Below are 19,534 nucleotides of genomic sequence, written 5' to 3'. Positions count from 1 at the left end.
GAATGTGTATTTGTTTATATGCTGTAACGTCAGTGTGTGTGCTGCATTACCTCTGTTTGTGTGTGTGTGTGTGTGTGTGTGTGTGTGCGTGACTGCTGGAGTGGATGTAGATGAGTTTTCTCAGTGCTGTAGGGGAATGGGCTGCGGTTGGCTGGCCTGACTGCAGACCGCTCTGTAGAAAAGAATGACTTTTTAAATTACCCATACATCACTGTCACCGCAGCACAGTCTGGGGCGACAGTGCTGCAGTCGCATGCACATACACACACGAACACCTTCTCTCTCTCTCCCCTGCTCACTCGACAAACTCAATCCCATGTTTACAGACATGCAAACACGCAGCTCTGCGATGCCAACCTGAACACACTATCGTACAGGGGCCCTGAGAGCTCAACACACTGCAGTCGAAGGAAATACATACGCTGTGTTCAAAATGCCATATTATACTAGCAGTGCATACTAATTTAGTTAAAATTGAGTATGTAGGATGCATGCTCTATCTATCTAAGCATCTATCTATCTATCTGCCACTGTCTGTAAAGCACTTTAGTCAGCTTAAGTTGTTTTAAATGTGCTATAAAAATAAACTAAACACTATTTATCAATTATCTAAAGTATATATCTATTTTCTTTCTTTCTTTCTGCAGCAGTTTGCTATTGGTAAGCTATTGTTTACTTCCGCTTTTCAAAACCTGAAACTGGCACCTACTGCAAATTTAATTTAAACAGGCCATACTACAAACTATGCAGTAAGCAGTATGCAGTATGTAGTATGCAATTTCAAACGCCTAGGCTGTGTTTGTGCCGTACTATATACTACATACTACATACTCATACTATACACTATATGCTATATGCTGCATACTGCGTTTGGTGGTAGTCTGTAGTATGGAGGAGCTTTTCAAATTCATTTTGCAGTATGCTTCGCCAGGCGGAAGTAAACAATAACCGCCGCTTCTTTAGCTATAGCGCCCCCTTCTGCTGGAATGCTGCTGCTGTCCGTCATTTGAACTGCCCACTGTGACGTTCCAGCGCTTTGCATTGTGAGATACAGTAGGTGGTAGACTGGTCCGATGCATACTGGAGATTTCCTCCGAATCAGTACGACATCCGGGTATTTTTGGCATTTTGTTTTTGTTTGCATACTGCACGTTCATCTACAGAACCATGAAAATATGGACACACTTGAGACTCATACTGTAGCAGCCTGTGTGAAGAGGGGTAAGTGATAGATTTATGAGCTAAATAGACATAAATACATGCATATCCAATCTATAAGGTTGTGATGCAGAACTATCCGCAGTCTTTCCCTTTCTGCTGGGCATTCTCTTCCTCCTCCCCTCTTTCTCCTAACGAATTGGATCTTAATTGCAGGTAATTAAACCGCTCATGGCTTAAAAAGCAGGAGAAGTGCTAGCACCATATGTGTCTGCAGTAAAAAACAGAGACATTACACCGATAAAGGCTAGCAGGGGTTACAGATGGCCCGCCCTGGGATGGCTCTGTTATCTCTCTGGTTCTTCCTCTCGCTAAGCTTGAAATTAGAAACTATGTGACGTGCAAATACCCACACATCCACATGACCTGCACATGCTGCTATCTGAGCAAATGTCTGAGTGATTCCAACAGTTGATACTCAGCAGAGGGCGACAGAGGGCTGAGGAAGGACAGAGGAGCAATGCAGTGCTGCTTCAGAGGCAAACGCTGTGATGCTGGAGGGCTGGTTAATGCCTTTATGAGTCTCTCAAAAACTTAGATGAAACACAAAACAAACTGTTACATAACATTGAATCTAATCTGATTTACAGATGTTAATACGTGCTGTTCTTTTTTTTGTCATGTGCACAACAATAATAATGAAGCATCCAACGGCAGTAGCTCCCACAGCAATGCTAATACAACAATGCCAATACATGTAGCCTATAATGAGAACCCAATACATTAGACATAAAACAGAGCAGAAAATATAATTCAAAGTAAAAATACATTGATTACATTGATGTCATCACCATATTTTAGCCGGATGAAAAAAGGTTGAAATGAGGTCTTAGATGTTCAGAACTGATTTCACCCTGTTTTCAACTAAATTTCAATGTTGAAATCCTGATTGGTGTTCACTGGGTATTAGGCACCAAAGCATCTGTGCTATTTCACCTGATGGTCAAAAAGCAGGCTTCACGTAACCTGTCTAATTCAGAGCTGAATCGTGGCTATACTTAAACCATGTCAAAGAAATGAAACTAAAAACATTGTAATCACTGTTGACTTTGCTTACATGGTGGGATATCAAACATCTTGCAAGATGTGTGAGCAAAACTGAAATGTATTTTATTAAAGTTTGGGCTAACATGGGCTACACATAGCTGGACTAAAATCAGGGTTATATCGAGCCCAGATATTTAAAAGATGTCTTTTGCTTGCTGGGAAAAGTTGTCTGCGTGTCCTGTATTGCTGACAACCTGGCAAGGCATGAATGTTGTTTTTTTCTAATCTGCATCATGATTTAGGTATTTCAGCTTCCATCCGACCCATTAATTACAATTAAATCTGTTTATTTTAGTTCATACCTCTATAGTAAGAATGCAGATTGCAGCCCTCTTTTTACTCACAAATAAAGTTGGACTGCCACTTACTGGAGAAACCCTTCTACAGAGCCGAGTCAGACAAGCTTAAAGGTCATCAATCAGGACAGTAGTCAACCTCAAGTAGCTGGAAGCGGCAGTAAAATTAATAAGGCAAAGTTGTTTGAGAAAGGGGTTCAATGAACCAAGCTGTGTGATCATTTGGTTGGTCATGGAGAATTGGAAAGATGTGAAGGTCTATTAAAATATTTGATCAGGGAATGTTAAGCGTGGAGCAGGTGCCAGCAGAGAGAGTCTTTGATACAGTAAGAGATAGATCCGGGTGTCGTCAGCGTACAACTGGAAATGGAGACTGCTGCAGATGATCTGAAGATGAGGAGGAGACCAAGTTTTCCTTCAGAAGTATGATGCTTGAAGTCTCACTCTGATGTCATGCCTGGAAGCTGTCCATTAGTAAATTGTTTTGATGTGCCGTTGAAGTCAGGTGACCTTGTAGGAAGGCGCAAGTATCCACTTTGGATAGTGGTCAAGGGCAAGGGTTACTTCTGTGAGTAACAGACTAAGTGCTTTTGTACAAACGTATTTAAATCTGTCTCCTTTACATTACCTAGAAGTTTGGTGTATGCCTAAACATAACACATTTTTACAACAAAAATATGTTCATGACTGTTGCACGTTCAAAAATGATAAAATGTTGAAGGTGTCTAAACAAGCTTTCATTTGAAAGTCTAACTGGATGTTGCTTATTCATCATAACTAGACCTTTGATCTGTTCTCGTGCAAAACTGCAGAAAAGGAATTCCCAGATCTTCATATTTTGAAGCGTAGGGCCCCTAAACCAAGCTGACGTATACAAGTTGGGAGAGACAGCATGTTGAAAGAAGAATAGTGACAGAAACCCTATGAACAAGCAGCACCACAGATTATCTCTCATCATCCAGGGTATTGGATGCCTTTGCTCTGTACCTAAAATAAGACATTGACTCATTAAACTTGCACATTCAGGTTAAGAACTGACTTCATTGTGCATGTAAACATTCCCAGGGATAACTAGGTCAGTCACAGGCCATCCCTATTGATTTCTCTGTTTGAGTCTTGGCCCGTCCCAGTGGGCAGGACCTTACAACGAACCTGTATCCACTTTCATTTCATGCATATGGATGGGATTGTCTCCTGTAGCATGAACGGCAACTGTGATCCCCTCTCGAAGATTACACATCAGCCTTGAACCTGGCTCGCCTCGGGGCAGAGGCAGGGGAGGAGCTGAGCGCTCCCTCTGTAAGGTTGTATGATGGACAGCTGTGGAAGACATGTATTGTAACTGAAGAACCCCTCAGGTGTTTACGTCTTACGTCATGTTCTTAGATGGGATTCAGTACTTTAAACAAGGATTGAGCTGGTAATCAATGTGTTGTCTGATATAGTGTCTTTTGGATGATCACATATTGTTGCGCAGAGAAGCAGCTTTTATTTTTTTGATTTCTTCTTTCGGTTTGATCTGATACTACGATATGAGTATGCATGATGATGATTCTCTTAGAACTTTTTGACATATTTATGTTTTTTCTATTAAAGGAAGACCTCTGTAAACATCCAGTAATGTATTGTTGTGAACAAGTTCCTCATAAAGGCCAAATCGAACAATGACATAAGAGGCTGTTCTCACTCGCAGCGTGGTGTGATGATCACTGCCACTCTGCCTGTCTGTATTGTTTGCTTGCTTGTTTCAGGTACTGGGAGTTGGCAGGTGGAGCTGGGAGAGTTGTTTGCTAATCGTTGCCTACCTGGGGTCCGTTTCAGACAGGAGGTTCAACCAACCCTCAGTCTAACCCCGGACTGTGGTTTGACTTACTCTGAGTTAAAATTTGCTGGCTTTTTAGTTTCAGAACAGCTGATCAGAGTTAGTTCAATCAACTCTGAGTAGGTTCAGCCGGAGTTAAGTGCATGCACGCTGACTATAAAAAGCCAGCATTAATGGAGCCCTGATACCACGATTTACCATGGCAACGGTACACAAAAAGTGTTCCTCCTACGTCACACCAGTGAAGCTCGAAATCCTCATGCGGACGTTCAGCAAATACGAGCATGTTTTTAGAAAAATAAAGTGACACGGCTGCAGCTGCAAAAGAGAGAGAAGCGGCGTGGGAAGAAACTGCTGCTCGAGTAAATTTGCAAGTTTGAACTGGTCTATTTATTTAATACTTAATCATGACCGGAAGCTAAAATGTATATTAATTTAGGAGCAATCCAGCGGGACAAAAAAACGTACATGGAAGCAGTTACAAATAAAATACCAGAACATCATTCAAAGGTGCGGCTCAGGCAAAATGGGCTCAAGGCTGAACCTCACTTCAATCATATTTTAAATATTAAACTAATGAAATATAATTCAGTGGCTGTTTTAATGTGCATTAGCTTTATCCCTAACATGATGCTGACTTCACATACATTATAATTTATGTTGATTAAACTGAATGTGCTAGTTTAAAAAAAAAAAAAAATCCAATAACTTACGGCGTCTTATTTGAGTGCTCTCGGCAGTGGTGGTGGAAAATCTAAAAATGATGACTTTGACACAGATTTGTCTTTTGATTTTTTTGTCAGAGCACCACAGAGACACAACGTTTTTTAACCGCTCAAACACGCGTGAGACGGGCTGAATGAACAAGGAAGTCGGAGCGAAACTCTGAGTTTCCTGAAGAAAACCTGCTCCCGACCAGGTTAGGTTCACAGACACAGTTACCATAGTAACCAACTCAGAGTTAAAGTTACCTCTCTTTCTGAAACGGCAAACCCGTGGTTTCCCTCATTTCAGGGTTAACAAACCCAGGGGTTTCACTAAACCCGCTTTCTGAAACCGACCCCTGGGCTGGGCCTTCAGAAAGGCCTAAAGGCCTGCCTTTTTCAGAGGCTCTCTCTCTCCCTCAGCTGGGCCTGCTGCACCCTCCTCAGCCTTTTTCCTTTGTTTGGTTTGCTGCATCCATCACATGCATCATACAACACTCATCCACACACTTCAGACATGACTGATTACTCTCATATTCACATTAGTTAATTGATGTTTGATAATTTAAGTAAATAAAATCATTTGTTGATTGCTTTATCCGTGTGGCCTCCCTTTTTGTGACCGTCCCTGAGCCAGGCGGTAACAGTGGTCAGTGACCCAACACTACTGAAGATGAGGCTGCAGGAACCCCTGAGGAGCAATCTCTGTAAGCTTCTTTCTAATTGTTTTGATGTGTTTGTTGAGGCCAGGTGACAGGTGACTGTATGAGCAGTGGGACACTTGGCTTGGCTTTGATTCCTGTGTGAAACCAACAGAGATGTGGACTTCAGACTTGGTGACTTGGACTTGAGTCACTGTTTTGATGACTTGCAACTGGACTTGAGAAACTGGGAATCATGATTGGACGAGTCAAAAAGCTCCCTGCTATGTGATTGTCATGATTGGAGGACTGGCTGACAGTCAAAGTCCATGCAACATCAAAGACCCCCGCTACCTGATGTTTTTCCCCAAAGAGAAGCCTCATCAGTCGTACTCGTTACTACTCAATACGCTCTCAGGGCAGACCATCATCATGGCTGCGTCTGTGCCACGATAATACAGATACAATTCATTGTCATACTTTTTGAACAGTTTATGCAAATTGGCCAATAATATCATTAATAGACAGGCTACTAATACCTTGTCTTTTCTCTTTATAAAGACTGGATGCTACAGGTAAGAGTGCTGGATCTTGGGTGGAAAAAACTGACTTGACTTGCCTTAAATAAGGACTTGACTTGACTTGCCCAAGAAAAAATTACTCGAGACTTGCTTGAGACTTGTGCAAAGATGAATCTGTTACAACACTGTACAATGATGTACATTAGTTGTACTTAACCACAACCATGACCTTGTTCCTTTACCTTGCCAAATAGGCCAAAGCTGAGGTCAGTAGACGTATGAAAAGCATGAAAGTCACCTTGAGATGGATTAAGATGGGTCAAACAAACATGGGACTGTCATCCAAGAGACCAAAGTTTATTACCATATGCAACAAATGTCATGATGACCACATTAACGCATTTGACAAGTTTTGACTTGTTGAAATTTATCATAGTAGATGAGTATGCAAACATAAAAAACTATACCTCAGGCAAAAGGAAGGAAAACGTAGCTACACAAAGGATGGAAGGAATGAATGAACACCTCTGGAAATAAAGTTGATGCAAAATAATTTTCTTTACTTGTCCCGTGTAGGCTCAGTAAACAGGTGAGCAGTCAGGAAGAAGGCTAACAATACGGATGGGGAGAAGGCAAAAGTAAGGGCACAAAACAGGAAGAAATCAGGAAACCAGGAACACCAGCACAAGGAAAAACTGCTGGGACGCTTAAGGAAAAAAAGGAACAGCATATCTACGATTATACAAACTATTGCACCAAAATGATGTCTTCTATATAACTGATTTACAGTTTGTACATTTTGTAAATCGCTTTGCTTTTAATAGCCGGTGTTTTATTTTATTGCTATTTAGCATCTTCCCACCCTGAGACCACAGATGTTTTTTTGCTATATAGCAAAAACTGATTTAACAGTTGTATAATGCATGATTGTTACGTTTCCCTTTTAGCAGAAACAATAACGCTGACAACCAACAAAGAAATAACTCAGGGTGGACGTGAGACAGTCAAAGAAAAAAGGTTTATTCACAATAGTTAAATGAAGGTAAACAACAAACGTAGGTTTGAAAAATGTGGGGGAAGGAGGAACTGTGGGGGTTGTGCCAAAGGAAATAAACAAAGTACAACAAAATAGGGCCTAGTTCAACTCTATCTGTGAGGAAAGAAAACGAAAACAAAAGGCCTGACTACCTTATCTACAAAGTGTCTGAAATAATAAAAGTACAACAGTGGCAACAACCCATAACCTGGTGTAGTAACAATTTTCCTGCTAAGTGCATGAATGTAAAGGGTCAGTTGACGTATGAAAAGCATGAAAGTCACCTTGAGATGGATAAAGATGGGTCAAACAAACATGGGACTGTCATCCAAGAGACCAAAGTTTATTACCATATGCAACAAATGTCATGATGACCACATTAACGCATTTGACAAGTTTTGACTTGTTGAAATTGATCATAGTAGATGAGTATGCAAACATAAAAAACTATACCTCAGGCAAAAGGAAGAAAAACGTAGCTACACAAAGGATGGAAGGAATGAATGAACATCTCTGGAAATAAAGTTGATGCAAAATAATCTTCTTTACTTGTCCCGTGTAGGCTCAGTAAACAGGTGAGCAGTCAGGAAGAAGGCTAACAATACAGATGGGGAGAAGACAAAAGTAAGGGCACAAAACAGGAAGAAATCAGGAAACCAGGAACACCAGCACAAGGAAAAACTGCTGGGACGCTTAAGGAAAAAAAGGAACAGCATATCTACGATTATACAAACTATTGCACCAAAATGATGTCTTCTATATAACTGATTTACAGTTTGTACATTTTGTAAATCGCTTTGCTTTTAATAGCCGGTGTTTTATTTTATTGCTATTTAGCATCTTCCCACCCTGAGACCACAGATGTTTTTTTGCTATATAGCAAAAACTGATGTAACAGTTGTATAATGCATGATCCAGAGCTGTTATTAATAACATTACATGACATGATTAGAAATAAATCTGGCATTAGATAATTGTAAATTAACAATGTTCTGTCTTCTCATCCTCATGTGTTACGGTGGAGCACTGTCACTTTCATGACGGTCCAGAGTTGTGTCTGATCTTTTTCATATGAATAAAAGCATCAATACCAGCCAATAAAAATCACATCACTGTAGTTCAGATAGTTCTTTAGTGCTGGGTTGTGCACAGAGAATTAATGTGTGTGCTCTGAGTACAAACATAATGTGAGTGATATAACTTTGATGTATTTCTGTCCACTGTGGCTGGCAGTTAGCCGGCACCTCATTATCCGGCTGACTGTTGAGGGAGAAAGTAGAAACCATCTCAGATGTCATTAAAGTACATCTTTAATAAAATGTTCTAAAGATTCTGTGGGTGTACTTCATCCACAGGAGACTAAAGAAAACATCTTCACGGTCTGCAATCTTTGCATTAGTATGTCTTACATTTTGAATCAGCAGGCAAACATTAAACAGATTCCTACCAATCTGTTTGTTTCCGTCCTCATATAAACATATACTGTATATAAGAACAGAAAATCTGGCAACATTTTATTGTTTCTTTCACAAGGAAATCACAGAATACTTGAGTGAATGCTGTGTTCATAAGATACTTCCCTGTGGTAAATGTGTTCCTTGAATAAGAGGTAAAATGAGACTCAGTGACGGTTGGAAGGTGGAGAAACAGACTAAGAAACAATAATACACTGAACAAAAATATAAACGCAACACTCCTTTGCCGAGATAATCCATCCACCTCACAGGTGTGGCATGTCAAGATGCTGATTAGACAGCATGATTATTGCACAGGTGTGCCTTAGGCTGGCCACAATAAAAGGCAACTCTAAAATGTGCAGTTTTACTGTATTGGGGGGGTCCGGGGGGGGTCAGAAAACCAGTCAGTATCTGGTGTGACCACCATTTGCCAGACGCCATCGAATGTGAGCATATGCCCACTCAAGTCGGTTACGACGATAACTGCAGTCAGGTCGAGACCCCGATGAGGACGACGAGCATGCAGATGAGCTTCCCTGAGACGGTTTCTGACAGTTTGTGCAGAAATTCTTTGGTTATGCACACCGATTGTTGCAGCAGCTGTCTGGGTGGCTGGTCTCAGACGATCTTGGAGGTGAAGATGCTGGATGTGGAGGTCCTGGGCTGGTGTGGTTACACGTGGTCTGTGGTCGTGAGGCCAGTTGGATGTACTGCCAAATTGTCTGAAACGCCTTTGGAGACGGCTTATGGTAGAGAAATGAACATGGGCAACAGCTCTGGTGGACATTCCTGCGGTCAGCATGCCAATTGCACACTCCCTCAAAACTTGCGACATCTGTGGCATTGTGCTGTGTGATAAAACTGCACATTTTAGAGTGGCCTTTTATTGTGGCCAGCCTAAGGCACACCTGTGCAATAATCATGCTGTCTAATCAGCATCTTGATATGCCACACCTGTGAGGTGGATGGATTATCTCGACAAAGGAGAAGTGCTCACTAACACAGATTTAGACACATTTGTGAACAATATTTGAGAGAAATAGGCCTTTTGTGTACATAGAAAAAGTCTTAGATCTTTGAGTTCAGCTCATGAAAAATGAGAGCAAAAACAAAAGTGCTGCGTTTATATTTTTGTTCTGTGTACTTTCATAATGATCTGAACCTCAGTGCCGGTTCATGGAGAGAAGTCGCCACCTGCTGGTCTTATGAGAATATTGCTAGTCTGAAAGTTTTAATGAGTGCCTGTAAGGCAAACTCTGGGTTTAAATGAATGTTGCGATTATACGATGAGACTTCAAGAGGTCAAAATAACATTACTTTTAATTGGGAACAACTTTTTTTTCAGTATTTCTGCCAGGACAGCAATTATAAAGAAGTTACGTAAACCAGTCACCCCATCTATAGAGGACTGGTTTTTTATCATTGATGAATTATTTTTAATGGAGAGGATCTTCTTCTCCATGATGTGTCAGAAAACTTCACTTTGGCAGAAATTGAAATGTTTATGTAATTTACTTTTATTCTTTGCCTTTTTTGTTTTTTGTACAATTAAACTGTAACATGGGCTGCACGGTGGTGCAATGGTTAAAAGGTTGTCTGTCTCTATGTGTCAGCCCTGGCGATCAGTCCAGGGTGTACCCCACCTGGGATAGGCCATCCTGAACATGATAAGCGGTATAGATAATGGATGGATGGATGGATAATGTTATATAATTTATGAATTCATTATAATGGAAAGCATCGCCTTCTCCTTGATACGTCAGAAAACTTAACTGGTAGAGATGGAAAATACATACAGTATGTCTCCAAAATACCCTTCGTTCGTTTAAATTTCTTTATGTAATTGACTTTTTTTCCTTTGACTTTTTCTTGTTTTTGTTCGATAATTAAACTGTAACATGTCTAAAATGTGGATCACTCTGTAAGGGTATCAAACTACTGATGGCTGTGTAAACTGCTGTTACTTTGTGATACTCTGACTTTTTTTATTTTTATAAAAAAAAGTTTATAACTTGTTTTGTTGGTGGTGATCTGGTTTGCCTTAGTTGTCTGGTATTCCACAGGTCCGGGGTGAGAGGTGGACTCATAATGGGATTTTATAGCAGGTATTAAATGACTCTCTAGTTTCATGCACTGGTGAGTTAGGAGGTAAGGTAGTCAGCTCACATAGTTTAACACACAAGCCTGAGAGCTTCACTGTGCTTATGACAATAAAGGACTTGAAACCATGATTTCTATTGATTAGCTCAATTTATGGTGCATCAAGGCCGATGTGAAGGTTAATGGTGTTATATCAGTTGTTCCCTTTACTCAAGGATTTGTTCAGAGGTGTGTCCTCTCACCTCGTTTAATTGTTTCCTACACTAACGTGCCAAGGCCAATATCTGAGGCATCTTATCATTAAGTTTGCTGACAGTTCTGTCATCCTGACTGTTCTCAGCAATAATGGCTGTAATCAATGCCCTATAGTGGTGGAATCTACATGCAGTCATTCTTTTTTGTTTGGCAACATCAGCGTGTCCAAAACTAAGAACCTCACATTTTGGAAAGAATCCTACGGCCATCTCTCCAGGGCTCAAAGATAACTGTTTTAGGCTGCTTACTTAGGGGAGACTGTGGCTCAGTGGTAGAGTCGGTCATCTCTCAATTGGATAGTTGGGGGTTCGAGCCCTGACTGCTACAGTGACATTTCAAAGTGTCCATGGGGAAGACACTGAACCCCAAATTGCTCCCAGTGGCATAGCCTGATCTCAGTCATTGCCATCAGTGAGTGAACGTGTGTGTGAGCGCTTTGAGTGGTCTGACTGACTAGAAGAACTCTATGTAAGTACAATTAATTTACTTAAAAACAGACTGCAGGGGATTGTCACGATGTCCATTAAAATATAAGGCTAAAACCTTACAAGAAAACCCATTCTATCCTGGCTAATCCCAGTCACACCCTGTCTAAGGAGTTTAAGTTACTTCGGCCTGACAGCAGATACAGTTTATCAAAATTCAACACCAACAGCCTTACAAACAGACTTTCTCTGCTGCCACAAATAATAAATGTGTTTGTTATAGATTGTTTTGTTTGTATTATTGTTCATTGTGAGTTTGTTCGGTATATTGCTAGCTGTACGATATCTTTATCATCCCTTGGGGGATGATAAAGATATCCTTGATCCTTGAGCCTTGATTTCATAAAGTGAATGAAGTCTGTGGTGAACAGCTAGCCAAGATATGATCAGTCACAGTCCAGAATGGCAATACTATGCTGTTTTAAAGTCAATCTAAATAAATATTGAATCCAGTGAATTCAAAACTGAATTCAAGCTAAAACCAGGTGATTTTAACATCTTCAGTCTTTTTAACTTGCTGAAATTAAGCTAAAACCTAAACCTGTTACAAAATGGAGCAACGCCTGCGAGCTAGTTCAGGCAGGCAACTTCGAGCTGCACTGATTTAACACTTGACATGCGTCATTCTCCACAATCACCTGACAAACACTTTTGGTGTTTTTTTGGTGAATTTGGTGGTCTATTCAAGCTGCAAGATTTCTGGTCTCTCCCTCTGCTGTCTTTGACACTGCTGCCGTGCGCCAGTACTGCACTCTTACTTTCAGCCCCATCACCACCCCAGCATCCACCTGCAGGCTCCGACTAGGAGGGTTAAGATATCAGCTGTGTCCCAATCCAGGGGCTGCAGCCTTCGAAGGCAGTATTTGAAGGGCGATTGCGTCACAGAAGCGCATCGGTGGCTGTCCCATTTCGAAGGCTCCTTCAGATGCAGCCGACAAATGCGTCTTCTGTTTCCCAGTCCATGAAGGATCTATCGGGTCCACCCCAACGTATCCTGAGATTCAATGGCAGACTTTTAAACGGCCGAGTAATACACTTTAAAATGTAAAAGTTTTTGGTTTCAACTCAATCGAATAGCTAGTGTTACACAAGTTTAAGAAAAAATAAGTGCACTTGAAACAAATTATCTTTAAAATAATTGGTTAACTTATGTGACGTTGCTAGCTAGTTAGCCCACTAGCTCCTTGTTGCTAGGCGACAGGAGCGGTGTTTGGTGACGCAAGGGTAGACCAGACCGTCTCATTTCAGTTCAGCTTTAATGGTCTACGCAGGCTATGAATGGTGCATACTCCATGGACCGCTTCCTTCGAAGGCTGCAGCCCCTCAATTGGAACACAGCTATCACCTCATCACTCCTCAAGTTTCTGCATGTAAATTAATCTGCGAGGTGTGATGAGGTCAGAGCCGAGACGGCAAACACAAGCTGTGTTCTGCTGCTGCAATAAACATGTCAAACTAACATGAGTGGTCAGACTGAACTATGTTTAAGTATTACTTTAACTTGATCTTTTCATTTGTTAAATAATTCTTTAAACATCTTTTCAACTGAAAGCATGCTCACTGGCTAACCTTAAACATGGTGTCTCTGTATTTTTCTAACAGTCACAATTTTTACTGGCAAATTATTTTGAATGCTACAAGCAGCATGAACAACACCGTACACTTTGCCTGTAACGAGCTGTACCCTCTTCTGTAAGAGCAATAAAGCTACAGTCCAGCACTGATGAGTTATATAAGAAATGAGATTTAGCTTTTTTATGACTTGATAAGATAAGATGGCAAATCTTTTCTGGGTATGAGTACAGATAAAGTCAGGTATTATGTGCCTCTATCTTAGGCATATTGATTCCAAGGCTCACAATAGTTAATCATGAAGAGAGGAGAAGGTCACAGAGGCAGAGAAATCAGAGACGATCAGAGACTTTCAACCTGCACACAGAAGTCTAGTGTGCGGTCTAGCTGTAAATCATCAGTAATGCTGCTGCTTTGCCTGACCGTTTTCTGCCTCATGGGCATCTCTCCCTGTACTGCTGCTCCACGGAGGGAGCCTTCAAGTTCTGGAGCCACCAGGAACAAGCTTCTACTCATCTCCTTTGACGGTTTCCGCTGGAACTATGACCGAGACGTGGACACTCCTAACCTGGATAAGATGGCCCAGGACGGGGTGATGGCACAATACGTCACACCACCATTCCTCACCATCACCAGCCCTTCACACTTCACCCTCCTCACAGGTACTCAGAAATATTTTGTTTCCACTAAAAAATTATTAAGAGAGACACACAGAGACAAGGAATACTACTCCAAAACCAGAGCAATTGAGGGCAAATAAATGTAGATAGAAAAGACTGTGCATGCTTTGGCTGAGCGACCACATTGACTCTTCTGAGTAAATCAAAGATAATGTAGGCAATTTATTGGAGAATAATCTTTGTTAAATGTGTTTAAATTCTCTGTACACCTTGACAACAAATAATAAATAAAATGCTAACAAAAAATTTAAATCTGTGGCTGTAGCAGGCCTAAGATTCAACATTCATTTTGACTGAATGACATGAAAAGATGGGTTACGAGCCAGTCCACCTATCTACCTATATGCACTCTACCTGTGTTCTCACTGTGCATTAACAGTCTTCAAAAGCTAAAGCTAGCAAGCTAGTTGTACAAGAATGGCAAAGATGGTAGTCGGATACAGTTAGCGATGTGCTCCTCTCCCAAAAGCTGTCTAGTGGACTTGTCTTGATCAATGAGTGAGGCAGTGCACTTTCATGTGTATGGAGGGGTTGGTTTTGGCATTTTTCTGGTTGAATATTTTGTACATCTAGCTTTTTCTTGTTGGTTTATCTAAAGTTTCTCGACCGCTTAAAGAACTAACATGTCTGGAGCCACACAAGCTTAATTTCAAATGTTGCCCGAATGCTAACATGCTCACAATGACATTGCTAAAATACTGATGCTCAAAATGTTGACCAAGGTTACTATCTTAGCATGTTTGGAAATTGTAGGCTACTTAACAGAAAGCACAGTTGACGAGGATAGAAAACTAAAGAAAATGTTGACCTTTGCTGGTGCTTCACGATAAGTCATAAATGTTATGAACACTTTATGCGTGAATACTGGTGTGCTGCTGCTGGATGTCCCTGTCCTGTGTTAGAAGGTGTAGGTGACCGACTGATGGTGAATAATCGACTGTCCACAATCCCTTTAAGTGAACTTTCTAGACTTTAGTCCTCCAGCAGAGCAAATACAAAGACCATGGGGACCGTGGAATATATTAGGTCATATATGGTATCTGAAAAATACGAATAAGAAACAATAAATAAGCATATAAAGTACAAATATTAAATAAAATACAATTAGCCGGTGTATGCTGCCATCTAGTGGCGAAAAACTGAAACGGTATGAAGGTTTGAAATAGTAAACTTATTATGCATTAATTACATTACCACACTGACAAACCTCCAACATAAGGCAACTATGAACGATAAAATGACTATGGACTGTAGAACAACTGTATACAACACAACTTGGTCCCATATTGAAAGATATAATTAGGTAAGTAACACAACCAACTGGCAGAGAAACACACCATCATGAGCTGCCTCGTGTTCTCCAGTGCTAGCTTACATGTACTGTTGGCCTTAATGTAGTAGCAGTTATGGGTGTATTCGGGACAGTGCTTATCACACAACCATATAACGACAACAATAACAATAGTGCAACATTTTTCATGAACATATACATGTCCATAACACAGACTTAGCACCCACAGTCCATACTATACATCGGTGAAATCAGCACACCGATCCTGCCTGTACAGAGCAGCTACAATATGGATTAGGCCATTTTAGCGACAGCTAGGGGGTGATGTGGAACAGTCCAAGTCGCTGCAGGGATGGAGGGTTTTACACTATAAATGTTCAACAAAATATACTGTCAATCCATCAAATAGTTGTAAGGAAACGGTTATATTTCTGATGTATCCTTGAAGAAAGATGTTTAAATATCTTGGAACCATGAATGTCTACAATAAAAATGGTATCAATCCAGCTGGAAGGTTCCTATTTTACTGAATACTTGAAAAGTTTTACCATGGAGCAATGCTAGAAAAGAAGTCAAGATATTCCAACATTGGGATGCATCTTCTTGGGACCAAGAATATCCGTGCAAATGTACCTGTAATCCATCAAATGATTGCTTCGGGGTTTTTTTACAGATAGACTTTGTTAACTTTTAAATTTTTCATCTGTATTTCCTTTTTTCATCAGGGCGTTACATCGAGAATCACGGAGTTATCCACAACTTGTGGTTCAACACTACCACCCAGGAGAAGAAGCAGTACTACCAGACTCAGTTTGTTGATTCCTACTGGGACAATGGAAGCCTACCCATCTGGATTACAGCACAGAGACAGGTTCTTAAGATCCACCTATCTGTTTTAACATGTTTTTATCTCCCTCAAAGATTTCCTGTATTTGGGCAGCTGCGGCTCAGTGGTAGAGTTGGTCGTCCCTGACTGTTACAGTGAACATGTTGAAGTGTCCTTGGGCAAGACGCTGAACCCCAAATTGTTCCCTTTGGTGTATGGATGTGCATATCTCCTGATTGGAGATTGGCATAGTAGCCTTTGCCATTAGTGTGTGAATGTGACATGAAGTGTAAAAGCACTTTGTGTGGTCGGAAGACTAGAAAAGTGCTATATAAGTGCAGTCCATTTACAATTTTTCTGTCTGCTTTTCAATGTATTTAAGGATCTGTTTATAAAAAACTATTTTTCCTCATGTAGTTGTGTTTTATGTATTCTTCTACAGGGTCTGAAGGCAGGCTCTATGCACTTTCCTGGCACAGCAGCCGAGTACAAAGGAGAGATTGTGAGGGTGAGGCAAGTGGAACCTGCTTTCTATGATCATTCTAACGAGACAAATTGGAGGCTGAACGTCGACAAGGTGATTGGAGAATGGTTCCACCAACAAGACCTGGACTTTGTCTCTTTGTACTTTGGAGAACCAGATTTGGTAGGGCACAAATACGGACCAGAGTCCCCAGAGCGCCGGGAGATGGTCCGGCAAGTGGACCGTACTGTGGGCTACATGCGACAGAAGATCCAAGAACATGGCCTTACAGATAAGCTCAACATCATCATGACAGCAGACCACGGGATGACGACAGTTCTACGAGGTGGACTAGTTGATGAGATAATGCTCTCTAAGATTCCTGGCTTCAGCTTCCAGGATATCAAGTTTCATCTCGTGGATTACGGTCCCACTGGGATGCTGCTTCCAAAAGAGGGGAAGCTGGAGACAGTGTACCAAGCTCTGAAAGGAGGGCACCCTCACCTTCATGTGTATAAGAGGGAGGAGATGCCTGCTAGACTGCACTACAGTAAACACCCTCGACTCCTGCCCATCATCCTCTTCGCTGATCCTGGATATGTTATCAATGGGGTAAGACAATTGCACATACCAGCATTTAAATTCATTTTGGGCATTGCAAAGCTGAAGCTAAGAACTAAATCTCCTTCACTTTCACAATAAAAGTCTTATAGATGCATCAAAAAACTTAGCTCTGTTTGAACTTGACATTGAAAGTCATTGAAATGATAATGACGCAGTGTATTAATGAACTTGCTCATTTCAGTTGATTGTATAGTACTACAGTCTGAAGTTCCTCCTTAACTAAATTTGTTTTCCTTCTATACATAGTTTTTCCCTTTTCAGTTCAATAAAGGAGAGCATGGCTTTGACAATGAAGTGATGGACATGAAGCCTTTCTTCAGGGCGGTTGGACCCGATTTCAAGACAAACCTGCTGTCTGGGCCCTTTGAGACAGTTAATGTGTACGCACTGATGTGCCATTTATTAGGAATAAACCCTGAGATCCATGATGGACACTTGAACATTACTAAACACATGCTGGTGTCAAAGACAGACCCAGAGCAAAACAATAAAGGTAAGAAGCGTTGAGCTGTTACGTTCTACAGTTTTTCCTCACTACTCGGCGCAATTTATATCAGGATAGGTCAAGTAAACTTTATTTGTATTGTGCAAAATCCCATGATGTTTTGGCCCATTAACTGTAAACGATTAGTAAAGTCTTTACACCTGAATGGTGACATGATTGGACTCCAATGGGCTCCCAGCCTGTGGACATGAAGAACAGACTTGTGAAGTGGGTAGAGCTGCTGAAACTGGAAGTATTTTTCCCAGTTCTCAAGTACCATTTAGAATTTTTACTTCTCATTCCTTCTCATTTTTAAGACTCATCCCGGCCAGTGTTTCTGTCTTTTCAGTTCAGCTTCTTCTGAAATAGAGAATGGGAGTTTCAGTTGATAGCTTCAATACTTTCAGTTGATGGTTCTTGGCCCCCCTTTGCTAACTCTGCCAAAAGCCCAGCCTCTCAATAATCCTTGTCAAGTCTTGTTCAGAGCTGCTTTGAATCTCTTGTACTAAATTTCATGTCATCAATCTGGCCCCCATCAGTCACAGTCCCTCCAAGTAAACTGGGCAACTGCTGGGTGTGGTTCTGGTGTCCACTCACCCAACTCCAAGGCTCTTTCTTGAAACATTTCCATACAGTATTCCATGCCGATCGCCTCCTGCCTTGGACTTGAAAAACCTCCTCTTCCTGGCGGTCCAAAGCTCATGTGCAAGTGGTGCAAACTCTAGGCATTCTGGGCACGAACTGAGATAGCTAGCTAACTGCAACAAGTAAACAATGAAATAAATTTTAAAAATGCATAAATCACAGAGCTTGGGCCAGAGGACATCAGAGGAAGTCACAATATTGTGCTCAAGTTATTCGGCAAAACATTTTTGGCAAATACTTTACCTTATAAACTGACTCGGGAATACATAGAATATCATAAAAAATGTTAAAATTATTTAACTTTGTGACTGAAGACAACATCAATATGCTAAAAATAATCACACAATTGTAAAGCAGCTAGGACCCATAAAAACTCCACACATATTGACTAATGTAAACTGATAAGGAGCAGATGACGGCCATTTGATGGACTTTGACTTGACCTGAGTCAGCAGAACTCTTAGAACGAGATAGCAGACTGTGTGATCCTGGTTGGCATAATGATAGCCATTAACAGTGTAACGTCGTTTCTAAATAACCTATCCAACCTTCTCAACTAACATGTGCAATAAGAGCATAATCCTTATCTTCTCTCTCTCTGCTAATATTTTCCTTTTTGTTTTCACTTTTAGAAAAGACTACCCTCTTCAAAGCGGTTATCGGCTTATCAGCAGTGACTGGGTTTCTGGTTGTGGTGTTCATAGTGACCATTTGCACCGCTTGCTGTAAAAGGAGAACAGAAGACAAGAGGTAAAATGCTGTAACCCTTATCAATTCCAACGCAACAGTCATGTCCCATTCTGTTATCTCTATTTCATATTCACTGTTCTTTTGATCTCTTCTCTTTCTCTTCTCAGCTACAGAAAGAAACATGCTGCGGGTGAAGAAAAGACAGACACGAAGCAAACTACTTTCTGAGCATTCAGATTGATGTTTTTGTCTTCCCCAATTTTCCCCAAGTTTAGGGCATTTTCTTTGATCAATAAGAAATCTGGCATATTTTTGTATGAATGTTTGGACATATTGTTCACCCTCAATTAGTACTTTTTGATTCAGTGGGACTACAGTACTTCGGTAGCTCAGTCTTTAGGGACTTGGCATGGGAACCAGAGGGTGACTGGTTCAAGTCCCGGTATACGGACCAACCATGGAGTTTGGGGCTAGTAGCTGGAGAGGTGCCAGTTCCTTTCCCGGGCACTGCCGAGATGCTCGTGAAACTGCTCGAAACGCATGTCCGTGTGCAGCCCCCTCACTTTGACATCTCTCCATTAATGCATGTCCTGTTTGTGCACGTCTGTATTTTGGGTCTTTGTGTGTGGCATGTTTGTACTAACTGAGTGAAAAATTGAATTTCCCCTCGGGGACTA

The 19,534-nt window shown here is 41.0% G+C and overlaps 1 protein-coding gene across 1 annotated transcript; it reads left to right on the top strand.

Moving 5' to 3' along the window:
* The first annotated feature begins 13,557 nt into the window (after positions 1-13,557).
* LOC138593621 (ectonucleotide pyrophosphatase/phosphodiesterase family member 7-like) lies at positions 13,558-19,085 on the top strand. The gene is made up of 6 exons (XM_069664693.1): positions 13,558-13,816; positions 15,851-15,996; positions 16,394-17,026; positions 17,285-17,531; positions 18,800-18,917; positions 19,025-19,085. The coding sequence occupies exons 1-6, from the start codon at positions 13,558-13,560 to the stop codon at positions 19,083-19,085; spliced, it is 1,464 nt and encodes a 487-aa protein (XP_069520794.1).
* The last annotated feature ends 449 nt before the right edge of the window (positions 19,086-19,534 follow it).

This window comes from Semicossyphus pulcher, unplaced genomic scaffold, assembly GCF_022749685.1.
Source record: "Semicossyphus pulcher isolate SPU_LCO1_2020_fin unplaced genomic scaffold, fSemPul1.0.p SCAF_16, whole genome shotgun sequence".
NCBI classification, from domain to species: Eukaryota; Metazoa; Chordata; class Actinopteri; order Labriformes; family Labridae; genus Semicossyphus; species Semicossyphus pulcher.
The sequence above is the reverse complement of the archived record's forward strand: the minus strand, read 5'-3'. Positions and strand labels throughout refer to the sequence as shown.